General features: G+C 40.3%; 1 protein-coding gene across 1 annotated transcript; it reads left to right on the forward strand.

The window, feature by feature from the left end:
* Positions 1 to 5,070: 5,070 nt before the first annotated feature.
* On the forward strand, positions 5,071 to 23,341 carry LOC148046584 (vomeronasal type-2 receptor 26-like). Its single transcript, XM_087714860.1, has 6 exons — positions 5,071 to 5,150; positions 6,722 to 7,013; positions 7,896 to 8,735; positions 14,980 to 15,207; positions 17,439 to 17,565; positions 21,627 to 23,341. Exons 1-6 carry the CDS (start codon positions 5,071 to 5,073, stop codon positions 22,526 to 22,528), a joined length of 2,469 nt encoding a protein of 822 aa, XP_087570986.1. The 3' UTR covers positions 22,529 to 23,341.
* Positions 23,342 to 25,010: the final 1,669 nt, after the last annotated feature.

Here is a 25,010-nt window from a genome sequence, read left to right on the forward strand (position 1 = left end):
CATCACATCCACCGCTTCATTGAGTTGGCATGGGGCGGACAGATACAGCTGCGTATCGTCCGCGTATTGGTGATATCTTATCCCATGCCTCCGAATGATCTCGCCCAGCAGTTTCATGTAGATGTTAAATAGTAGGGGGGACAGGACCGACCCCTGCGGCACCCCATATGTTAGGGGTCTAGGGGTCGATCTCTGCCCCCGACCAACACCGACTGCGACCTGTCCGAGAGGTAGGAGGAGAACCACTGCAAAACAGTGCCTCCCACTCCCACCTCCCGCAGTCGTCGCAGAAGGATACCATGGTCGATGATATCGAAAGCCGCCGAGAGGTCAAGGAGAACTAAGATGGAGGCATGGCCTCCATCCCTGGCTCTCCCGAGATCATCGGTCAATGCGACCAAAGCGGTTTCTGTGCTGTAACCAGGTCTGAAGCCGGACTGGAATGGGTCTAGGTAGCTGGTTTCCTCCAAGGACCGCTGAAGCTGGGAGGCCACCACCTTCTCAACAACCTTCCCAACAAAGGGAAGGTTGGAGACTGGACGGTAGTTGTTAAGGACGGCTGGATCCAAAGATGGTCCAAATCCATAACATTCAGCATGCTGGTTTTTTGCAGTGTGTGGTTGTCGTTTGTCCCAGCCTACATGAGTACCAAAGGCAAATACATTGTAGCTGTGGAGATCTTCTCCCTCCTAGCCTCCAGCACTGGGCTTCTGGCTTGTGCCTTTTCCCCCAAATGCTACATTATCATCATGATGCCTCATCTGAATAAAAGGGAGCATATCACAAAGAGAATTATTTAAGCAATCTTGCTTTTTGTCTGTGTCCAACATGGGAATAGCACAATGAGATAAATCCTTCAGGCATCAATTTTGAGAGATACGTTAAAGGTCAGGTTTTCATGGTGCTTGAAATAGATCCAGAGTATCACCCAAAGATATAACTATTATGTACTAGAATTTGTAATGATTGTATTTATGTAACATTCTGAATCAAATGAACCTAATTCATTAGTTGGTGCAGTGGTAGATGACTATGAATGTGGATATAGAGTTATGATAACTACAGCAGATACAATAAGCAAAATGTGGCTATTATGATATAATTAGCAAAATTGGAAGTAATTCCGGCTGAAATCATACAGTTCGTTCTTTAGGGTCTATACTTAGCTAAAGGCATAAGTAAAGGTTCCCCACACACATATATGCTAGTCATTCCTGACTGTATGGGGCATTGCTGATCTACATTTCAAAATCAAAGAGCCAGCGCTGTTCAAAGACATCTCTGTGGTCATGTGGCGAGCATGGTCCATGCGATTTAAAATTATGAATTTAGTGGTTCCTGAGGTCTGAAAGGTTGGTGACCCATTGTCCAATTATAAGCTATTGTTAGGTTCACTAGCTGGGTTTATTTTCCCACCCTTTGTTAAATTTTGTGGGAATAATCTTCTAGGTGGTCGTCTCCTGTTATGACTATTGGAGTGTCTCACCTCAGCAAGAGTTTCTGCATCCCCTTCTCATTCAACCTATTGATGTCTCTAGTGACTTGAAAAAAAATAGTGTATTGATTTTTCTGACTGAATGCAAGCAAATGTTATCAACCAATATTAACAGTGATCCATTCTTTTCCAAGATTTTGGGCTTTATGGGTCAACAGATATAACCATGAATCCTCACTAGAATTTCCTGTCTCTCTTTTTGTTTCTGCTGAACAGAAATAGTGCCAGATCCATTTGCTTTTTTTTTTTTACACTGCTACTATCTAATGTCATCAGTGGAAGTTTTTAAGAGGTTGGACAACCACTTGTCTGAAATGGTACATGGTCTCGTGCTTGAGCAGTGGGTTGGACAAGAAGATCTTCAGGGTCCCTTCCAGCTCTGTTCTGAATTGAATTGAAACCACCCTGCTGCAGACCAATATTAGAAGTGCTTAATTAAGTGAGATTTGTAAAGCCCTACAAAGTTCACTGAATATCTCAATATCTGCAATGAAGCAATATGGGTTGCATCATTTATAGCACAATAAGAACAGTTTCCAGATATTCTGGAAGTTTGTATAAAATTTACCCAATCAAGACTGCTCAAGAAAGGAGTCGTCTTGGACTTCTAAGCTTGTTTTTAATATTTATTTTTTCATATAGATTTTAATATCTCTATCATTAAGATCAGCCACTGCAGCCTCTCCGACACCTTCCCCATTTCCCCTTCTCCCCTTCCTTTCTTCTCTGCTTTTTATGGGTCAACCAATAAAGATCACTTGTCACCTTCAAGAGGCTGCTTTTGGGATTATCTTCATGCACAGTTCATGAGCTAATGCAAATTTTATGAAAAAAAACATTCTTCAGGAGTTACTTGGCTGTTCCAAAGGAAGCTACAGCCATCATAAACTGCCTGAAGACTTCTGCATCAGATATTTCTTTAAAATCGCATTTTCTTCTTACTGATTTACTTCCAGTGCATCGTCCTGTGGATATATAATTCATGTGTAAAGAATTAACATAGTATATGCCCTTATTAGGTTCACTCACTGGCTCTTTTATTTCCCACCCTTTGGTAAAGTTTGGGTGAATGTTCTTCTAGTGGAAATTCTCCTCTTATGACTTCTGGAGTGTCTCATCTCAGTGGGAGGTTCTGCATCCCCTTCTCATTCAACCTATTGGTGACACGAGTCGCTTTAAAATAAATATAGTCTACAATTTGACTTTTCTGACTGAATGAAAGCCAATTTTATCTGGAGAAGTCAAGCAGCACTAATAGCAATCCATTCTTTTCCAAGATGGTAGACTTTATAGGTCAACAGATATGACAGTGACTTCTCTCTAGGATTCAATCAATCAATCTTTATTGATTAGCCCTTGGGCCATATAAAAATACTAAGTTCCAGGGACAAAAACTACATTTTAAAATGAGATTGAAATAAACCACAATTTAAAATGTAAATGGAATAAAATACAATTTAAAATATAATCAGACTAGAATGCAATAATTTAAGATACAAATTAAATATGCTTAAAATTTTATTACAATGTCACCCCTATGTCTACCCCGTCAAGTGAGCTTTCCTACAATCTACCACGTTCTGCCGCACCAACATAGACCTTATTTCCATCAACTTTACAGTAAATTTGGCAATCCATTTCACCCACTGAAAATTAGTACCTAACAAAACAATGTTGCAGTGATCCTAGGATCCTAGAATCCCCACTCTGGGTGGGTGGGGAGGGTGTCATGTGGCTGAGTGGGCATGGGTGTGAGTGAGGTCAAGGTGGCCACACCCACTCAGTCACATGCTCCCACCTAAAATTTTTGAAAATCAGCATGCACACGCACGCGCACGCAGCGCACGCACACACACACGCACATGTATGTATATGTATATGTATATGTATATGTATATGTATATGTATATGTATATGTATATGTATATGTATATGTATATGTATATGTATATGTATATGTATATGTATATGTATATGTATATGTATATGTATATGTATATGTATATGTATATGTATATGTATATGTATATGTATATGTATATGTATGTATATCAATCAGTGATGGGATATATGATCAACCGATTCACACCTATTCGGGAGAACCGGTTCGTAACTTTCTAAGCAGTTCTCCGAACCGATTGTTGGAAGAAATCTTATTTTATTTTTTTCCCCACTTTACAGGGCTAATTCTGTAAGGAAGGCAGGAAGGAAAAATTATGGTGTTGTTTCTAGCCTCACCTTTATTGACCTGCTTAAACAAACTGCCTCTCCGGTTAACCCTTATTACATTGTAACAGTTAAGGTGAAGCGCCCATCGATGTGAGTTGGCCACGGACACATTGTCACATGACCACTGAGCTATGACTATGCTGGTCATTATGGCAGAGAACCAGTTGTTAAATTTTATATATATATATATATATATATATATATATATATATATATATATATATATATATATATATATATATATATATATATATATATATATATATATATATATATATATATATATATATATATATATATATATATATATATATATATATATATATATAAAATGTTGTATTTGTGCTGATAAATAAATAAAGGGAGACTAGTATAGATCTATTTCAAGCTATTTAGCTCTCATCAGCTAGCCATACCCTTACTGGGATTGGCTAGGTGATGAGAGCTAAATAGCTTGAAATAGATCTATACTAGTCTCCCTTTATTTATTTATCAGCACAAATACAACACAAATGTAACAAAGGCAACAGTAAAAATATTGGATTTCTGTCTGGATGGTCTCTTATGACGAGCCGATGGACAGAGAATGGAAGCAGTGAACTTCCTCCCATATTTGGGCATACCAGGGGTATGTGTGTGTGTCTAGTCACTAGAAAAAAATATAGTCTACAATTTGTCTTTTCTTGCCTAAATGAAAGCAAATTTTATTTGGAGAAGTCAACTAGTGATCCATTTTTTCCCAAGATTTTAGTCTGGTGGTATTCAGCCAGTTCAGACCTGTGAAACGAGCGGGTCTCCATGTGGTGAACCGGTGGTAACATAATGTGAAACCCAGCACTGAACCACACTATTACAGACCAATACTACAATAAATAAAAATACATGAAATTTGTAAATCTATGGAGAGTTCAATGAGTATACCGAGATCTATAATGATGCAATACAGGTTGAATTATTTATGACAACATCTCCAGATGTTCTGGAAGTTTGTATAAAATTTATCCAATCAAGAGTGCTCAGGAATGGAGTCATCTTAGACTTCTAAGCTTACTTTTACTATCTCACAAACGTGCACTGGTTTCAACAATGCAAATCTTGTGAAAAACAATATTCAGCAGTTATTCATCTGTTGGGATCACTATTTTCCCCTGGCATCATTTGGAATAGTTATTGTGTACTATGGACCAATTGCACCAGGGGAATAAGCTGAAAAATGGCTGTCCAACACCAGAGGGAAGAAATATTTCCTCACTGTTGAATCAGGAAGAACTCTGGTGAGGTAATCATCTGCCCTGTCCTTATAATCTTGACTGACTTCTCCTTTTCATTTGGCAACTCCCTGTAAAATGCAACAGGATGTGGACACCGCTTTAAACATAAAGGAGACATTCCCTTTGGTCTCTGAAACTTTGAATACGGAGGACTTGTAGCTCAAAAGCTGGTTTATCCTCAGCTTGTTTAGCTCTCCAGCTAAATCCTGACCGTCATATTAGAGAATATTTCACCAGTCATGGGCGAAGTGAATAGATTTTCTGCAGGAAGATTTGGATATCTTATAGTTGGAATATTGGTGTTAGGGGTGTTTCCTAGGAGCATTTGCAAAGTTTCTTTTTCAGAAGGCACCCTGGGTGATTCCAGCCCATTTGTTCATATATACCACGAACCAGGAGATTCCATACTTGGTGGTATAATTTCTCACAGCTTTGTCGTTTCGGAGGATGTCACATTCACAAGACATCCTTTTGAAGACCTCTCTGCTTTTTTTATGTAAGAAGTTGGATGCTTTACACACCTGTTTTATCTCTATCCTGCTAATAATAGAAGTGGTGATTGTAGAGTTTGTTTACTTTGGGGGGGGAGATGGGGGGGATTTTGGATGGAAGACAGAGAGAGAGATGATAGATAGATAGATAGATAGATAGATAGATAGATAGATAGATAGATAGATAGATAGATAGATAGATAGATAGATAGATAGATAGATAGATAAGACAGACAGACAGACAGACAGACAGACAGACAAAGAGATGGAAGGCAGGCAGGCAGGCAGGGTGGCAGGCAGGCAGAGAGGCAGACAGGCAGATACCAAATGTTATCAACCCTCCAAAAACCAGAGAGAAAAAAGCAACTAGGTGAACTAATTCTACATTGTTACTAGCTACATCAAAAGAATGTTGAAAGTCCAAAAGTCCAAAACCAGTGGTGGGATTCAGCCAGTTTGCACCAGTTCGAGAGAACCAGTTGTTAACTTTCTGAGCAGTTTGGTGAACTGGTTGTTGGAAGAAATCATTAGGGCAGAGAACCAGTTGTTAAATTATTTGAATAGATAGATAGGTGATAGATGATATAGATAAATAGATAGATAGATAGATAGATAGATAGATAGATAGATAGATAGATAGATAGATAGATAGATAGATAGATAGATAGATAGATAGATAGATGATAGATAGATAGATAGATAGATAGATAGATAGATAGATAGATAGATAGATAGATGATAGGTAAACAGATGATATTTCTGTCAATAACCTGATAAAACAAAACATCTATAATCTAAGTAAGCATTTCTTCCTATTTCTGAAAAAAAATCATTTTTAGTTTAGGAAGTTAGAAGAGTTTGTCATCTATAGAACCTCATTCTTGGAGATACTGATATTTTCAGAGACAGGGCAGCAGTCTTCACATTACATTATTTTGGGGTGGGGAGAAGTATGTTGCATATGAACCAAAATTTAAAATGGCAAGCATTCATTCCACCATGGATTTGCAGAGAAAATTTATAAGACAAATCTTGTAGAAGCAGATTCTTGATTTATTTTTTAATATTTAGCTGTTACCATTCAAATTAATGGTAGTAAATATGGAGAGATTTCCAATATATTTGTTATTCATTCAGATTGTGATCAAGTTCAGAGTTATTAAAACTGCAACTGGGTCTCTCTGTAAGCATACGTATGCACTGAATGTAGTTATTATTGTTCACTTGTATTGCAGATTATTAACTCAGACCTATCAACACATCTTGGCTCTGGTATTTGCTGTGAAGGAGATTAATGGAAATCCCCAGATCTTGACCAATATCACCATTGGCTTCAATATCTATAATAACTATTTTAATCCAAAACTGACATATGAGGCAATGATGAAAATCCTCTCCACACCAGACAGATTCATCCCAAACTATAAATGTGATTTCCGGAACAATCTCGTAGCAGTGATTGGAGGTCCTAACTCAAATGATTTCTTCTACATAGCAGCCATTCTGAGTCCCTACAAGATTGCACAGGTACTTTTTGTTCAGGGAATAAAGAAAAATAGAAGAAATCCATAACAATTGCCTTGCTTGTTGAATACGAAACATAAGATGTTGGGTTCCAGAATGTAGATTTGGCTACTAATTTGAATTAAAATTAAGGCACAATAAAAAAGGATAAACAAATAACTGAACTCGGTCAGAGAAGTATCTGAAATAAGCCAAAATATGGAAATATTTATTTCTGAAATTCAGGTTACATTCAGTATTTCCACTCAAGTATATTTTGCCTTGAGGGATGCAGTGGCTCAGTGGCTAATATGCTGACTTGTCAATCAGAAAGGTCAGCAGTTTGGTGCTTCAAATACCTAGTGTCATGTAACAGAGTGAGCTCCCGTTACTTGTCCAAGCTTCTGCCAATCCACAAATTCGAAAGCACATAAAAATGCAAGTAGAAAAATAGGCACCACCTTTGGTGGGAAGGTAGCACCGTTTCATGTGCCTTCGGCATTTAGTCATGCCGGCCACATGATTAGGACACATCTTCAGACAGCACTGGCTCCTTGGCTTAGAAACAGAGATGAGCATTGCCCCCTAGAGTCAGGAACAACTAGCACATATGTGCGAAGGAAACCTTTACCATTACCTTGCATTTTGCCTTAATACTTGCTTTAATTACCTATTTTACTAATTTTTTTCAATATTGGGAGGCTTCCATTTAACAGGTCACAAAAGGAATAATTCCCATGAGTATCAGACCACATGGTTTCAGTATAGTTTTAGAAATCACAACATAATGAGGGTTTTGCTGAAATCACAAACAAAAAAATATCTAAATAACCAATTCCTTCTAAGACTAACCCTTCTCCTATTCTGTTTTTCTCCTTCCCTTCATTTTTTGCTACCTTCTCTTAGCTTGCCTACTCTTCTGCCCCAGAGATGAATACACAGAATAAAGCAATGTCCTTCCATTGGATGCTTCCCAACGCAGATTATCAATATTATGGGATTCTCCAGCTGTTACTTCATTTCAAGTGGATATGGATGGGCGTATTTTATATTGACATGGGCCATCAGACAGAATTATTGCTCCGGAAGATATTACCTTTCCTTTCACAGCATGGCATCTGTTTTGGCTTCATTGACACTTTACCTGGGGGGCTGTTGGGTAATATGGATGCGCTTATGGAAGCAGCCCGTGCTAAATTAAACTTTGCCTGGAGCAGCAGAGCTAATGCAGTGATTTTTCATGGAGAATTTCATGGGATAACATCTTTATGGGCTTTACTTGAATTTTCAGAATTTTATGATAAGGCAGACAAAAAAGCAAAAGTATGGATCATGACAGCAGATGTGGACTTTTCATCTGTCTTGTTTCAAAGACACTGGAGCACAGATTTCCTCCATGGCGCCATATCCCTGGCAATCCAATCCAAGGAAGTGTCCGGATTTCAGGAATTTGTTCGGATGAGGAATCCTTTTTTGCACAAAGCAGATGGTTTCTTAAAAGAGATCTGGCAACAGCTTTTCAATTGCCTGATTCCAAACTTTCCTAATGAGTCCGTGGAACAGAATATCTGCACTGGAGCAGAGAAGCTGGAGACTCTTCCCATGGCTGTTTTTGAAACAAGGATGACTGCCCACAGTTACTGCATCTACAATGCCGTCTATGCTGTTGCGCATGCTTTACAAGCCCTGTACTCATCTATAAACAGGCAAAGATCTTGGAAAACCCTTAAACAAGAGTCATGGAAGGTAAGTCTCCTTATCAGAGAAGTGCAGGATGTTTGTAGAGATACAGAGCAGTGTTCCAATATCTCAGGGGCTGCCACAAAGAAGAGGGAGTCAAAGTATTCTCCAAGGCATCTGAGGGTAGAACAAGAAGCAATGGTTGGAAATTAACCAAGGAGAGAAGGAATCTAGAACTAAGGAGAAATTTTCTGACAGTTAGAACAATTAATCAGTGGAACAACTTGCCTCCAGAAGTTGTAAATGCTCCAACACTGGAGGTTTTTAAGAAGATGTTGGATAGCCATTTGTCTGAAGTGGTGTAGAGTTTCCTGCCTAAGCAGGGGTTTGGACTAGAAGACCTCCAAGGTCCCTTCCAATTCTGTAGTCCTATTCTATTTCACTTTTGCACCTATTGATGGAAGGGTAATATTATCAGTTTATTTTATTCAATTGATCCTGGTGACATGCTTGGGATCACAAATCTTATTACCATGAAGAAGAATCAATGTTATCTTCAAATTGGATGCTTATATAAACATCTGTGATTCAAGTATAGAGCAGAGAAAAAGGCTGGGATGCGTTGCTGCATACTGTATCGAATATACATAGAATAATAACGTTGGAAGGGATCTTTGAATCTGGATGGACATCACTGGATTGATTTTCAAGCTGTTACCCCTGAGGAAGTGGACAAGGCCATGGGAGCCGTAAGTGCCTCCACATGTGTACTGGACCCATGCCCCTCCTGGCTAGTTGCTAACAGCAGGGAGGTGACACGGGGCTGGATCCAGGCGGTTGTTACCACCTCCCTTCAGGAGGGGTTCTTTCCCCCCGCCTTAAAGACAGCGGTGGTGAGACCCCTTCTGAAGAAGCCATCTTTGGATCCAGCCGTTTTAAACAACTATCGTCCAGTCTCCAACCTCCCCTTCGTGGGGAAGGTTGTTGAGAAAGTGGTGGCCTTTCAGCTCTGGCGGTCCTTGGAGGAAACCGATTATCTAGATCCCTTTCAGTTGGGATTTAGGCCTGGCCACAGCACAGAAACCGCTTTGGTCGCGCTGACCGATGATCTCTGGAGAGCCAGGGATGGAGGTCATGCCTCCGTCCTCGTGCTCCTTGACCTCTCAGTGGCCTTCGATACCATCAACCATGGTATCCTTCTGCGATGACTGCGGGAGGTGGGGGTGGGAGGCACTGTCCTACGGTGGTTTTCCTCTTACCTCTCGGACAGGTCGCAGTCGGTGTTGGTCGGAGGGCAGAGATCGACCCCTAGGCCTCTGAATTATGGGGTGCCGCAGGGTTCGGTCCTGTCCCCCCTCCTGTTTAATATCTACATGAAGCCGCTGGGTGAGATCATTCGACGGCACGGGATAAAATACCATCAGTATGCAGACGATACACAGTTGTATCTGTCCGCCCCGTGCCAACTCAGTGAAGCGGTCGACATGATGTGCCAGTGCCTCGAGGCTGTTAGGGTCTGGATGGGGGTTAACAAGCTTGCACTCAATCCGGATAAGACCGAGTGGCTTTTGTGTTTCCCTCCCACTAATTGGCCAAGTTTTCCATCTCTCAGGCTGGGGGGGTCAAACAGTACGCGCCTCAGACAGGGTTCGCAATTTGGGAGTCCTCCTGGACCCACAGCTGACTTTTGAACACCACTTGTCGCCTGTGACCAGGGGGGCATTTGCCCAGGTTCGCCTGGTGCACCAGTTGCGTCCCTACCTGAACCGGGAGGCCCTCACAACAGTCACTCGTGCCCTTGTGACCTCTAGACTGGACTACTGCAACGTGCTCTACATGGGGCAGCCCTTGAAGAGCATTCAGAGACTTCAGCTTGTCCAGAATGCAGCCGCGCGAGCGATCGTGGGTGCACCTCGGTTCACCCACGTAACACCTATCCTCCGCGAGCTGCACTGGCTGCCTATCGGTCTTCGGATACGCTTCAAGGCGCTAGTTGTCACTTATAAAGCCCTTCATGGTATTGGACCTGGGTACTTGAGAGACCGCCTGCTGCCAATTACCTCCAATACACAGATTAGATCCCACAGATTAGGCCTCCTCCGAATTCCATCCGCCGGCCAATGCCGACTGGCGACCACCCGGAGGAGAGCCTTCTCTGTGGCTGCTCCGACCCTCTGGAATGAGCTCCCCGTGGAGATTCGAACCCTCACCACCCTCCAGGCCTTCCGCAAAGCCCTTAAAACCTGGCTGTTCCGACAGGCCTGGGGCTAAAGAGCTCTTGCCCCACCCCTCGAATGGTATGGTTGTTGTGTGCTTTTAAATTGTGTATTGTTCTGTTCGTCTTTTTTATTCTTTATTTGTACCCCTTCCCTTGACTTGGATTGTGAGCCGCCCTGAGTCCCCTTCGGGGAAAAGGGCGGCATATAAATGAAATAAAATTCAAATTCAAATTTGAGATCTTGTAGTTCACCCCTGCTCAAGCAGGAGATCCTATACCATTCCAGGCAAGTGGCTACCTAGTCTCTATTTAAAAGCCTCCAGTGATGGAACACCCTCAACATCTGAAGGCAAACCATCCCATTGTTTAATTGCTCTCACCGTTAGGAAAATTCTCCTTAGTTCTCGGTTACTTTTCTCCTTGGTCCTCCTGCCCCATATTGTATGTTCTGGGCATTTTCGCTAGCAATTTTGTTTTCATTTCTTCCACTGTTGCAAGGTTCGCATTCTCATGCAGTGTGATGCCATTTCCATAAAAAAAATCTATTGCAAATCGGATGTGAATTATTTCCCTTTATTTGTTCAATGGAACCTTTTCCCCATGCAATGTTCCCTCTAATTTTTTTTCAGTGTGAGCAGAAAAGTATAGTGTTTGAGCGGCACATTTTCATGCCTGAGCACCTGAATTTTTTTCACAGATGTTACCTAAGACAACAATGAAATCAGTATTATTTGAAACTCAAAGTTATGTTTATTCAAGGTACCCACTTAATTAAAAGTGTTATATAATATCACTATCACTTAACAACGCTCCTGCTTAGCAACCAAAATGTTGGCTCAGGAACTCTGGCATTGAAGTGCGCAAGTCTTAAAGCTGTCAGGTTACAAGATCCTTGCACCTCTAACCCTTTAGGAAAAAAAAACCAGAGGTGTTCAAACTTGACAGCTTTAAGACTTGTGTGCTCTACTGTCTTTTGCTCCACTTTTTCATTCTCTATTTTTAGTTGTTGCTCTAAGCTTAAAGTAGAACCCAAAGAAGAAGCAATTGTGATTTCACATTGATGCAGTTCCCGTGTTAGTTGGGTAACCTCAAGCCTCATTCCTTCCAATTCTCTGCTATGACTTTGCTCTTTGTGGGATAGCTCTTCCTTCAGCTGGGCAAATTTGCAAGTCAACATTTTTTTTGTAATAAATCATGGAGCATATTAATACCAATCTCTCTGTAACATAATTTCCTCCTGTTACCTTCTAAGGAATCCCATACTGTAGCAGTGTTTCAGAAATCCATTGCCTTATGTTACAGTTAAAACAGTCCTGTCTGAAGTTTGAATATTAATCAGAAATCCTTGTATTCAACCAAATAACATCTAATTGATGATTTCCTGTATTTTCTTTGAAACCAGCCAACAACAATGTACAAATATGATCAAATAAGGCTGCTTTTAGAAAATAGTTTGAATTGCTAAAGATCTGCAGGTTAGGGTACAAATTCCACAAAACAAGAACAACTTCCTAAAGCTATTCATAACAAACATCAGCATCCCTTACAAAGTTGGAATGATGGGTCTAATCATCAAGTAGAAACCTGTCAACCCTAAAAGTCCCAATATAGATCAAACAAAGGATGGCATCTTAAGATAATACTCTCAACTCCTCCAGATTTTATATATTATTCCTAGAGGACCATCATCCATCTTGGAGGGGGATAAATATTTGATATGGGCTGTAAGAGAATGTAAGACACTATGCTTAGATTGCCACATGCAACTTTATTTTTTTTCAGGTCCCAGTGAGCTTTTATTGAGCCAATTCTCTTAAAAATAAGTCAGGATTTTATAATTCAGCACTTTTGACAATAGATTCACAGCCTCCTTTTATAGACTCGTGTACATATGCTGTGCCAAAATCTTAGCTCTGCTGGACATTTGCCAGTTCCAAACAAAAAATAATCCTCCCCTCCCAACCCACCCCTTGTTGACAAATTCTAGCCCTCACTATTCGTATTGGACATCGCCTGAACTGAACCAAGGATCAATGAAATACAACATTGCTTGAACTGAATGAAAAAGTATGTTCCCCAAATTTTCCAGTTTCAAGAAAGGGAAAATTGACTTATTTTCTTCCAGACATTGCCACCCTCACATCTTGGTTAAAATACAGCAAGGCTGTAGCTTTGTGTTATCCTCCCTTCCCCCACCCTCTCCCCCCTCCCCCTTGCACAGGACTCCAGAATGTTGCCTGAGGAGTAGGGTTGCAGCAGGGAGATTCCTCCTCTGGCTGCTCCAACTTCCCCCCCACCAGAACCAATTTTAAATGGACAATTTCAGTTCAATTTACATGAAACAGTCACTTTAGTCACCTCCTCCGCTGTGCTTTTGAGGAGCCATCGGGGCTTTTTTTCCTGCTCCCGCCCCTCCGCCGCCTTCCTACTGGCTCCCGTAGCCTCAAGGCTCCTCAAAGCCGCAGCGCCGGGCAGCAAATCCGGCGGTGCTGTTAGAGGAGGAGGAGGCAGCAGCAGTTAGTCCGGTGATGGCGGGGGCTTTGGGGCTTCACAATTACCATCAGTCGCCCCGTGTTCATCAAAACAAGTCCAGGGCCAGTTGGCCAGCACCTGCAAAGGACCTCCTCCCCAGCTTCCGGAGCCTGTGGCAGTAGAAATCACTGCACGGGAGTTGAAAAGTCCTGTGCGGTGTTTTCTTGCCATGTGCGCGGCCGCGCAGCCGCGCACCTTACAGGGAACAATGTCCCCATGTTGGATTATCTCCATTATCTTTGTCAGAATGGATAATATTCATGGCACCTCTCTGTTTGATTATGGTTTTGTACCATTTTCCACCAATAAGCATTTGTGCAGAGGACGAAATCTGTCCTAATAGGAGTGGTGTGGTGGCCAAGAGGTGGTGCTGTAACTTCACCCTCGGGGGGCTGTGAGTTCGATCCTATGTAGAAACAGATGTTTCTTTTTCTGGGCACAATGAGAATATATCTGCTGAACAAAACTCCACATTGGTGACAGGAAGGGCATCTGGCCATTAAACACTCTGCTCATCCCACAATGGATTATGGGGTCCTTAAAAGATGGTGGTGATGATGATGATGATGATGATAAGAAGAAGAAGAAGAAGAAGAAGAAGAAGAAGAAGAAGAAGAAGAAGAAGAAGAAGAAAAAATCCGTCCTAATGTTAAACTATGTCCTCTTATTCAACATTTTTTTTAAAAAGAAGTTTTGTGAAATTTATGACTGAATGAGTCTGCCAGATTTATTGGGATCATGGCTCATTTCTAAACAGAAAAAAAAAATCTCTCTAGCTCAAGAGGGCTTTGTAGCAAAAGGTTTTATAAGATTATCCTCGACAGGTCTAAATTGAATTTTAATTTTGATATTTTTTACTTCTAGAATTATTCATTTTTTATTTTCAGCTATTTCTTCAGTAGCATGTACAGCTTTATTCTAATTTATATATAAACTAGTTGTTATAGCTTTCAAACATTCTGACATATTCATCTCATTATATCTACAAAAGATTGCATGAAATTACTTTCTCATGCATTTTTATTTTTATTTTTTTAAAAAAAAAACTTTCGTACTGTTATTATATTCTTTTGGAAAAAAGAGGGAGGTGATGGAAATCTTAACAGATTCATGTTGACTTCAAATCACCAGAATTAAGATTTTTTTCAAGGCACCTTAAAAACAACAACTATGAATATAATATCTGTTTATGTCTCTCAAGGTTTGAAGGTTTTCAATATGTGAAGAGAGGCAATAGATTTGCATTAAATTCTCATTTTTTTCCTCTGAGAAATAGATATACATTTTATAATCTGTGAGAAATCTGCTCAGACATTAAATCTGCAAAACTTTACTAATTTATTTACTATAGAATAAGAAGCTTTTATATTCTATACAGTGATTCAATCCCACATTAAAAGTTCTGTAATTGTGCTGAGAATGTTTTTTTTTTGTTATTTGATGGCATATTGTCACAAATATGATGAATGCCATCAAATGCCATCATTTTGCAAAGCATCTACAATCAACCTCCACACCATGCTTTTATATCTTTCCAATTTTTTCCCCTTTGCTGTCTAGCTTCACCATTTCCTGAGAGGAGTTTCATTCAATAACAGTGCTGGGGACAAGATTTCCTTTGATGAAAATGGAGAATTTGTAGGAAGATTTGATGTCATAAACTGGGTCACTTTCCCAAACCAATCCTTCCATAGAGTTAAGGTGGGAACCATAGATCCAGACCCACTCTCACATCACCTGCTGACCATTAGGGAGGATGACATCGTCTGGCCCACTTGGTTTAATCAGGTAAAATGCATATCATGTCCACATTGATTGATCACTTTGACCAATATTCCAAAAAGGTTCATGGAAATCTTTGTTATTGTTGTTAGTTGCAAAGTCATGTCTGACCCATCATGACCCCATGGACAACATTCCTCCAGGCCTTCCTGTTCTCCTCCATCCTCTGGAGTCCATTTAAGCTTACGCCTACTGCTTCAGTGACTCCATCCAGCCACCTCCTTCTCTGTTGTCCGATTCTTCTCTTGCCCTCAATCGTTCCCAGCATTAGGCTCTTCTCCAGTGAGTCCTTCCTTCTCATTAGGTGGCCAAAGTATTTGAGTTTCCTCTTCAGGATCTGGCCTTCTAAAGAGCAGTCAGGATTGATCTCCTCTAGGACTGACTGGTTTGATCACCTAGCAGTCCAAGGGACTTCTCCAGCACCACTTTGCTTTACTTTAGTTCAATCATGGGAGTTGTTGGGGAAGCTGAGTTTTTCTAGTGATAGATTCAACATTTTGGGGCAACAATATGTAGCTTGGTTGATAATTTCTGTAGAAGGACACAAACTGTTCATGCTATGGGGATATTCTTAGCTGTGGTCACTGGCTCCAGAGCTTTGTTCTGTTTTTATCAAGTGGGTAGAGCATAGAATTAAAACAAAAGTAAGGATTTGATTGCCAGAGGTGTGTGCCATTAGTAGCCAGGGACTATCACCACAAATACTCCTGGATTCTATGCAAATACAAATCAGGAGATTCTGTTGTGTTCTCATAATATCTATTTCCTTAGGCCATTTTGGAAGGGGAGGTTTCCAGCCCAAAAGTATGCCAAAAAGGACCGAAAAACAGCCTGAAAATGGCCCAAAAACCATGGCATTTTTCAGGCCAATTTTTGGGCCATTATCAGGCTGTTTTGGGTCATTTTCCAATGCTTCGGCATCCTCAAAGAGTAGCTGGCTTGTGCATATGCATATGCATTCTGGTTTGGTCACTCAATGCTGAAAAGGTTCACCATCACTGTTCTAGAGTCACTGTGCTTGCAGATGTGTATGTTGATTAATTCAAGGAAGATAATGTTACGTGAAACACAGTTTTGTTGCTTTTCCTTCCTCCACCCTTTGCATAGTTTTATGAAACTTACATTAAAAGCTAAGCAATCATCTCAAAAAGCATATTGGTAAATCTTACTTCCAAGATTCTTTTTCCAAATATTGCCAGCATTCCGTGGATACGGCTGCTAAATTTCTGTTGAATGGTGAATTTTCTTATGGGAAGAAATTCCATCCTTCCCTGAAAAAAAAACCTCAGCAAAATTAGCTGCCACCAACATGTGAAGAGCCGAAGTGGTGCAGTGGTTAGAGTGCAGTACTGCAGCCACTTCAGCTGACTGCTAAGCTGCAGTTCAGCGGTTCAAATCTCACCGGCTCAAAGGTTGACTCAGCCTTCCATCCTTCCGAGGTGGATAAAATGAGGACCCAGACTGTGGGGGCAATATGCTGACTCTGTAAACCGCTTAGAGAGGGCTGAAAGCCCTATGAAGTGATATATAAGTCTATTGCTATTGCTATGTTGCCAAAATAGTAATGGGTCAACAATTCTGAGCACATATTGTTCTTGTTCTAATGTCTGAATTGCTGAAGTTCATTTGTAGAAAGACACATCCTGCTGTTCCTTTCCATGACAAACGATCCAGGTTACAGAAAACATGTAAGGAAGATAAAGTAAATTGGGATAAATTAAAGAAATTAAAGAGAAATAGTTCATTTTTTAGTTTTCTTTCACATACCTGATATTAAAAATATCTGATACCAACCAATAGTTTTAATAGGGCTAAATATATTATTTCATTTGCTTTGGTCAGAGGTCCCTCACCTGGGGCCCTTTTGATCACTTAGCTTCAATTTTGTTCAGAACCAGAAGCAGCCACAGAATCCAGAAGCTACCCTGGCAACAAAAAAAGCTTAAGAATTCATAATTCATTAAGTCATCTAAGTTAGGTTCACAATTTAGGGGAGCTAACAAGAGCACCACCTGCAACTGCTAAACCATCCAGTCGATGTGTAGAGTAAGAAGAAGTCCACCGTCTTCTTGGCCTGATCTATGAAGGATGGACCTTGAATTATTTTTTGTTTCTGAGCTCCTTCAGGAAGTTTGCAAAGATGTTGTTCAGCACCGCAACCTCAAAATGTTGCAATCACTCTCTCTGAATATTTCTCCCCAAAAAATATTAACATACTTTATTTCCTTCATGGGCAGGTAGTACCCATCTCCCTGTGTAATGATAACTGCCCTTCCGGTTACAGAAAAACCAAAATAGACGACAAACCATTTTGCTGCTATGATTGCGTTCCATGTCCATGGGGAGAGATCACAAATCAAACAGGTAAGAGGTGTTATGAAAGAGCCCAGATGTCCTCCATCATTTAGATATTGCACTCAGCTTCTCAAGCATGAATAAACTTTTCACACTTTTGTTCCAGAGGTGATATTCAGCAGGTTCTGACCAGTTCTGAAAAACTGGTAGTGGAAATTTTAAATAGTTTGGAGAACCAGTAAATACCAATTCTGAGTGGCCCCTCCTCCATCTATTCTCTGCCTCCTGAGTCCCAGCTGATTGGGAGGAAATGGGGATTTTGCAGTAACCTTACCCTGGAGTGGGGAGGGAATGGAGATTTTACAGTATCCTTCCCCTGGAGTGGGGAGGGAATGGAGATTTTACAGCATCTTTCCCGTGGAGTGGGGTGAGAATGGACATTTTACAGTATCCTTCCCCTGGAGTGGGGTGAGAATGGACATTTTACAGCATCCTTCCCATGGAGTGGGGTGGGAATGGACATTTTACAGTATCCTTCCCCTGGAGTGGGGTGAGAATGGAGATTTTACAATATCCTTCCCCTGGAGTGGGGTGAGAATGGATAATTTACAGTATCCTTCCCCTTGAGTGGGGTGAGAGCCACACGCACAAAGCCATGCCACACCCACAAAGCCACACCCACAGAATAGATAGTAAAAAAATTAAATTCCATCACTGTTGTGTACTCTTATTTTTTATGCACCAGCAAAAACCAGTATTCATTTGTTTCACGGATGTTTTTTTTCCCTTTTCCCGACACTGATCTTTCTCCTATACCCCTCCTTTCTCAGTTACTGGCACCCAGCTTTCTGCTTTTCCACCCAGCCAAAGCAGAAGCCCCTGGCTCCCTTTTCTGTCTTGCTTTTTGGACCCAGATTATCTGGCAAACACATGGCACTCTCAGCCTTTTCTAAAGCTGCACTATCTTCATAAACAGAATGACACCTTTACTTTTTGTTATTCTGTTGGAGGACTTCTAGTCCAACCGCCTGCTCAGGCAGGACAAATAGTTGTCCAATGTCCCCTTAAAAACTTCCAGTGTTGGAGCACCCAGAGGTTCTGGAGGTCAATCATTTCACCAACTAGTTATTTCTAACCATTAGGAAATTTATTCTTATTTCTATTCTCTCATTGCTTAGTTTCGATTCATTGCTTCTTCAGGGGTTTTGGAGAATAGGTTGACTCCAGTGGTGGGATTCAAAAATGTTTTACTACTGGTTCTGTGGGCATGGCTTGGTGGATGTGGCTTGACAGGTGTGACAGGGGAAGGATACTGCAAAATCATCATTCCCTCCCCACTCCTGGGGGAAGTTTACTCCAAAATCCCATTCCCTCCCCACCCCACTAGCCTTCTTTCCAGCTCCGTTCTCCTGTTTAGGGCAACAAAAGAAGATCAGCTGGGAGGCTGGGAGGCAGCGGGGGTGGGGCCAGCCTATTTGCTGGTTCTCCGAACTACTCAAAATTTCCACTGCCAGTTCTCCAGAAACTGTCAGGACTGGCTGAATATCACCTCTGGTTGACTCCCTCTTCTTTTTCACACACACATTTTTCACACACACACACACACACACTCACACACACTCATGCACAAAACCATTTTTCTCCATTCCAATTCGGATCCTATAAATCAATTGCTCTGTGAAACATCTGTGAAAAAAATTCAGGTGCTCAGGCATGAAAATGTGCTGCTCAAATACTACACTTTTCCGCACACACTGAAAAAAATTAGAGGGAACATTGACTACCAGTTCTCCAGAAACTGTCAGAACTACCTGAATTCCACCTCTGGTTGACTCCCTCTTCTTTGCGGCAACCCCTTAGATTTTGGAACATTGCTGTCGTATAACCCCTAATCCTTCTTTTCCTTAAACTACTCATACCCAATTACTCAACCGTTCTTCTTTTTTAAAAAAAAGTTCTTTTATTGTTTTAATTAAACAAATCACAAAAAAAGAAACATCCTTCATTACATCTTGTAGAAAGCGTGTCGATTGGTTACAAATACATTTTGTGCGTTTCTTCCACAATCATTACATATAGTCCATTCATATTGAATTGTACATTTTAAATCAAAAATCTTTATGTATTTTACTATCAATGTACCATAATTCTCATTTAACTATAATTATTTAAATGTGATTTTATCTGAAATCATTTGTACTTAAAGACACAACCACCTACTGGCATTCATTCGCAATTTCAATAAACCTCCAATAACATTGCACCTTTATCATCTATTCTGAAACAAAATCAGTTAATAAGATATTTAAGCATTCCCTCCCCTTTTTTTCCCTACCAACTCACAATTATCTTTCAATCGGCTCATCACAAGAGTCCATCACGACAGAAACCCAATATTTTTACTGTTGCCTTTGTTATATTTGTGATATAATTATGATAATTATAGATAGATAGATAGATAGATAGATAGATAGATAGATAGATAGATAGATAGATAGATAGATAGATGATAGATAGATAGATAGATATAGATAGATATAGATATATAGATATATAGATAGATAGATAGAGAGAGAGAGAGAGAGAGAGAGAGAGAGAGAGAGAGAGAGAGAGAGAGAGAGAGAGAGAGATAATTAAACATTATTCATTAACATTTCCTTGTTATTATTGTAGTTAACTAAAAATTATTTACTATTTATATCACCTCTTCTCTCATCAGGCCCAAAAGAAATTATACCTTTTTATAGCAAGATCTAAACAAAATACTGAAATTCCTACTTATTAATCACCAAAAATTAACTAACTTTTTATCATCAACTTCCATTATCAACCTGTATCTTTCCAGTGGCAAAACAATTTTATCTCTCTTGCCAGTTTTTCTGTCAATTCTCTTTTCAGCTCCTTTATAAAGTTTTTATTAACTTCCCTCCTCACTTTATTGCTTAAAAGATCTCTCAAATAATCTCGTTGTCCTTGAATTGTTATTAAAATTAGCTTATCTTTGGTTGTCAGACTTATTTAACCATTATCAACCATTCTTCTTATGTTTTATCCTGTCTTGCTCTTCTCTGCACTCAACCTGTTTTTATATCATTGCAACCAAACCTTGATGCAATATACCAAGTGTTGTCCTACAAGGCATTGTAAAGTGATATTAACACTTCACATGACCTTGACTCTATCTCAGTATAAACTTGCACGACCTCTGAAACGCCTTAGAAAAATATCACACTTCCTTTGGAAAGTTTGCTTTGGAACACATCTGTTTGTTATGCGTCCCATGAACAACCTTGAGGAGATGGGGTGTAAAAGGAGAAATGCTGGTGTGGGGAACCAGGGGAAGGTGCAGGTAGCTAAAAGGACATAAATGTATGGGGAGGGGATAGGCAGGTAGCGTTGGCTCAGGGCCCAGAGTGAATGAATTTGGAATGGCTTGGGTTGGATGGATACTGACCCAAGATTCTGTCAGAGTTTGTTGCAGCAATCAAATCCAGAAAGCACGCACAGGTAATTGATGCAGCAGGATTCATTAATTTCACTTTATAGACATAACACACCAAACATATATACAATACCAAGAGTGGTTCTTCCAATGTGGTAGAGAAGAGAGATTGATTTCAGTTCCAGCAGCAGACTAGTTTTCAGCTTTAGCATAGACTTGGAACTACAGAGCTAAGCCATACCCAGGCTCCCATGTGTTTCAGCTCCAATTGGCTGACATTGTTCCTAAGCCCTATTCCAGTTCATGAATATACAGATTCTCAATTAACAATTGCAATAGGGAGCGATAGAATTGTGGTCACTGTGCAATGCAGTCAGATGAAATTTCACTTTACAACCATATCAGAAAAGGTATAAATTATTGTCATAAACTGAGCATGCAATTGTGATCATACCTATAGAACTACCTAAAAATGGAGCTTAATCAATTAGTTTCATCCAAGCAGAAATGCACATGAAGGGACTGTGCCATTACTATCATTATGATTTACATTTATACACCACTCCATTCTCTTTCTTCACGCAACTTATTTCACTTAACATAAATTTTCAGTATATGTTTTTATACCCTGATTCTCAGATTGGTGGCCTCTCATCTTTTGGTTTTCTACTTATTTTTGTTTTAACAGATATGCACACATGCTTCAAATGTCCTGATGATCAGTATCCTAACAATAAGCAGGATTTCTGCCTTCGCAAGGAATTGACATACCTCTCTTATGAAGAAACATTAGGAAGCAGTTTGGTGACAGTAGCCATTATCCTTTCTTTCATCACAATTTTTGTACTAGGGGTGTTCCTGAAGTACCACAATACACCCATCATTAAAGCCAACAACCGCAGCCTCTCCTATACCCTCCTCCTCTCCCTCCTCCTCTCCTTCCTTTGTTCTCTGCTTTTTATCGGTCGACCCATGAAGATCACTTGTCTCCTTCGGCAGACTGCTTTTGGGGTCATATTCTCAGTGGCTGTTTCTTGTATGCTGGCCAAAACCATCACTGTGGTTCTTGCTTTCATGGCCACCAAACCAGGATCCCGGATGAGGACCTGGGTTGGGAAAAAATTAACCCTTTCCATTGTTCTTTGTTGTTCTTTTATTCAAAGTCTTCTTTGCATTGTGTGGCTTGGAATTTCTCCCCCTTTCCCAGACTTGGATAAGCACTCCTTCATTGCTGAAATTGTGGTGGAATGCAATGAGGGGTCAGCTGTAATGTTCTATAGTGTCTTGTCTTTTATGGGCTTCCTGGCTATTGTCAGTTTTGTTGCAGCTTTCCTATCTAGGAAGTTACCAGACACTTTCCAGGAAACCAAATCCATCACATTCAGCATGCTGGTTTTCTGCAGTGTATGGTTGTCATTTGTTCCTGCGTACATTAGCACCAAAGGGAAATACACAGTGGCTGTGGAGATTTTCTCCATCTTGGCCTCCAGTGCAGGACTCCTGTCCTGTGTCTTTTTCCCCAAATGTTACATTATTATAGTGAGACCTGATCTTAACAAACGAGAGCAGTTAATAAAAAGAGGACATTGACCAATATTTTTAGAAAGTTTTAGCCCACCCAGCCCCTACACAGCTTGCAATGAAGCCTATCGCACAGTAATGTGTGACTTACTTCAAAGAAATTAATTATTTTTATGCCATCTGAAGAGACACCAATTATTTCCTAATAGAAGCAGTTAGAGATAAAGTGATATAATTATTGTTTTAGTTGATGCAGTGGTAGATGAGGAAATTATGAATGTGGATATAGATTCTGAGTTGCAGCAGCTACAATCCTCCCCAAAAACTAAGGTGCATCTTAAACACCGGAGTGTCTTACGCTCCAAAAAAATATGGTAATTATCAGTTCACCCCCATTTGTTTTCAAGAGTTTAATTCTTCAATATCTTTAACAGACCAACTTTTAGGTGGAATTACCATCCTGTGTCTGTTGTTGTGTGTCTAACGTCCAATCTAGTTTCTTATTATTATTTGGGTTTGCTGACTATGCTTGACAAAAGTTTCAGACTTTTGGCTTCATCAATTTTCAAATAGTTTGAAATAGCCCCTGAAAGTAAGAATTACAAAACTCATTAAGTTAACATTTTAAGAGGCTTGATAGAACTTAAAGGAATAGAAACGTGTAGTACATATGCAGTTACACTTTTGTAGGTTTTGTAGGAGGTTCTATGCCATGATAAACATGCTGATATTATATTTCTCTTTTATATCCTTGCAACTTTTATTTCAGTTGTAAGAGGGCAGAGCAAGCAAAATGCAAAGAATCTGTATCATAATGATCATAATGATTTGACTACAGTTGTGTTTGACTATAAAATATATCTCAATAAACATGAATACTGAAATTATCAAATATTCCAATGTTTTAGAATTAATCCATTCCTATTATATTGGTGGGTGGGTGTGCATGCGCGCGGATCACTCACTTCACCCAGGATAAAGTAAAGATAGCTGGGTGTCATCAGCATATTGGTGATACCTCAGCCTATGGTGATGGATGATCCTCTGATCAGAAAGTTTGTTTTGCAAATTACAGCCAAATTGTAGGTTATTTTATGGTCTTGGAATCCATTATACAAATAAAACAGGCGATATGATTTGTTCAGCTTACACACACCCTCCCAAGCAACAGGATCAATTAGAATGACCAGTTGATATGCCTTCCATTGATGACCGGGATACTGCATGAGTCAAAAAGTGGGCCATGAAAATATTTACAGACCCCTCGCATCCTGGACATAAATTGTTTCAACTCCTACCCTCAAAACGATGCTATAGAGCATTGCACACCAAGACAACTAGACACAAGAACAGTTTTTTCCCAAACGTCATCACTCTGCTAAACAAATAATCCCCTCACCACTGTCAAACTATTCACTAAAGCTGCATTACTATTACTATTAGTCTTATCATTCCTATAACCCATCTCTTCCCACGTATGAATGCAGGACTATAACTTTGTTGCTTTTATCCTTATGATTTATATTTATATTGATTGTTTGCTGATTGCTTAATTGTACCCTGTGACTATCATTAAGTGTTGTACCTTATGATTCTTGACAAATGTATCTTGCTTTTTATGTATACTGAGAGCAAATGCACCAAAGAAAAATTCCTTGTGTGTCCAATCACACTTGGCCAATAAAGACTTCTATTCTATTCTATTCTATTCTATAAGGGGCTGGAGGCTAAAACATATAAAGAACAGTTGCAGGAACTGGGTACATCTAGTTTTATGAAAAGAAGGACTGGGTGTGACAAGATAGTAGTGTTCCGATATCTCAGGGACTGCCATAAAGAAGAGGAAGTCAAGCTATTCTCCAAAACACCTGAAGGCATGACAAGAAGAATAGTGGAAACTAATCAGGGAGAGAAGCAACTTAGAACTAAGGAGAAATTTCCTGAAAGTTAGAAGAATTAATCAGTGGAACAACTTTCCTCCAGAAGTTGTAAATGCTCCAACAGTGGAGGTTTTGAAGAAGATATTGGATAGCTATTTATCTGAAATGGTATAGGATTCCTGCCTAAGCAGTGGTTCAATGGTGGGTTCCAGATCCCATTCCAACCTGTATGGTTGGAACGGGCCCAGTATTACTCACATGAATGCCCGTGGCACATGCGCACATGCACACAGCATGCTCATGCATCATACCTGTCTGCAACACCTCCGCAAGCCTCCACGACACTCCAGCTGCTCAGCAGAGCATCACGCAGGCACCGTATGTGTCATGCATGTGTATAGAAGCGCCAAAGGCTTAAAGGACAGGTAAGGAGCTCAGGCGGGTGGATGGGCCCTTCGGAGCACCGTACTGGAATGGTACCCAGTGCTCCAGTATGCCCATACCGTGGCGTACCACCTGCAACCAACCACTGCAGTGGTTGGACTAGAAGGCCTGCAAGGTCCCTTCCAACTCTGTTATTCTATTCTAAAATGCAAACAAGAACACTAATGTGAGCAAGTGCTTTTCCAGTGAGACCGGTCTATTAGGGCAACCTGCTCTACCCAAATATG

The sequence above is a fragment of the Thamnophis sirtalis genome, unplaced genomic scaffold (assembly GCF_051295495.1).
Source record: "Thamnophis sirtalis isolate CommonGarterSnake01/CBP01778 unplaced genomic scaffold, rThaSir2_p1.2 scaffold_4, whole genome shotgun sequence".
Lineage (NCBI taxonomy): Eukaryota > Metazoa > Chordata > Lepidosauria > Squamata > Natricidae > Thamnophis > Thamnophis sirtalis.

Bases quoted from the DNA above. Each gene is read 5' to 3' on its own strand.
- LOC148046584 (XM_087714860.1), top strand. From the start codon at position 5,071: ATGCAACAGGATGTGGACACCGCTTTAAACATAAAGGAGACATTCCCT. The intron at 8,736-14,979 runs GTAAGTCTCCTT...TTTGCTGTCTAG, and splicing joins TTAAACAAGAGTCATGGAAG to CTTCACCATTTCCTGAGAGG. The intron at 17,566-21,626 runs GTAAGAGGTGTT...TTGTTTTAACAG, and splicing joins AGAGATCACAAATCAAACAG to ATATGCACACATGCTTCAAA.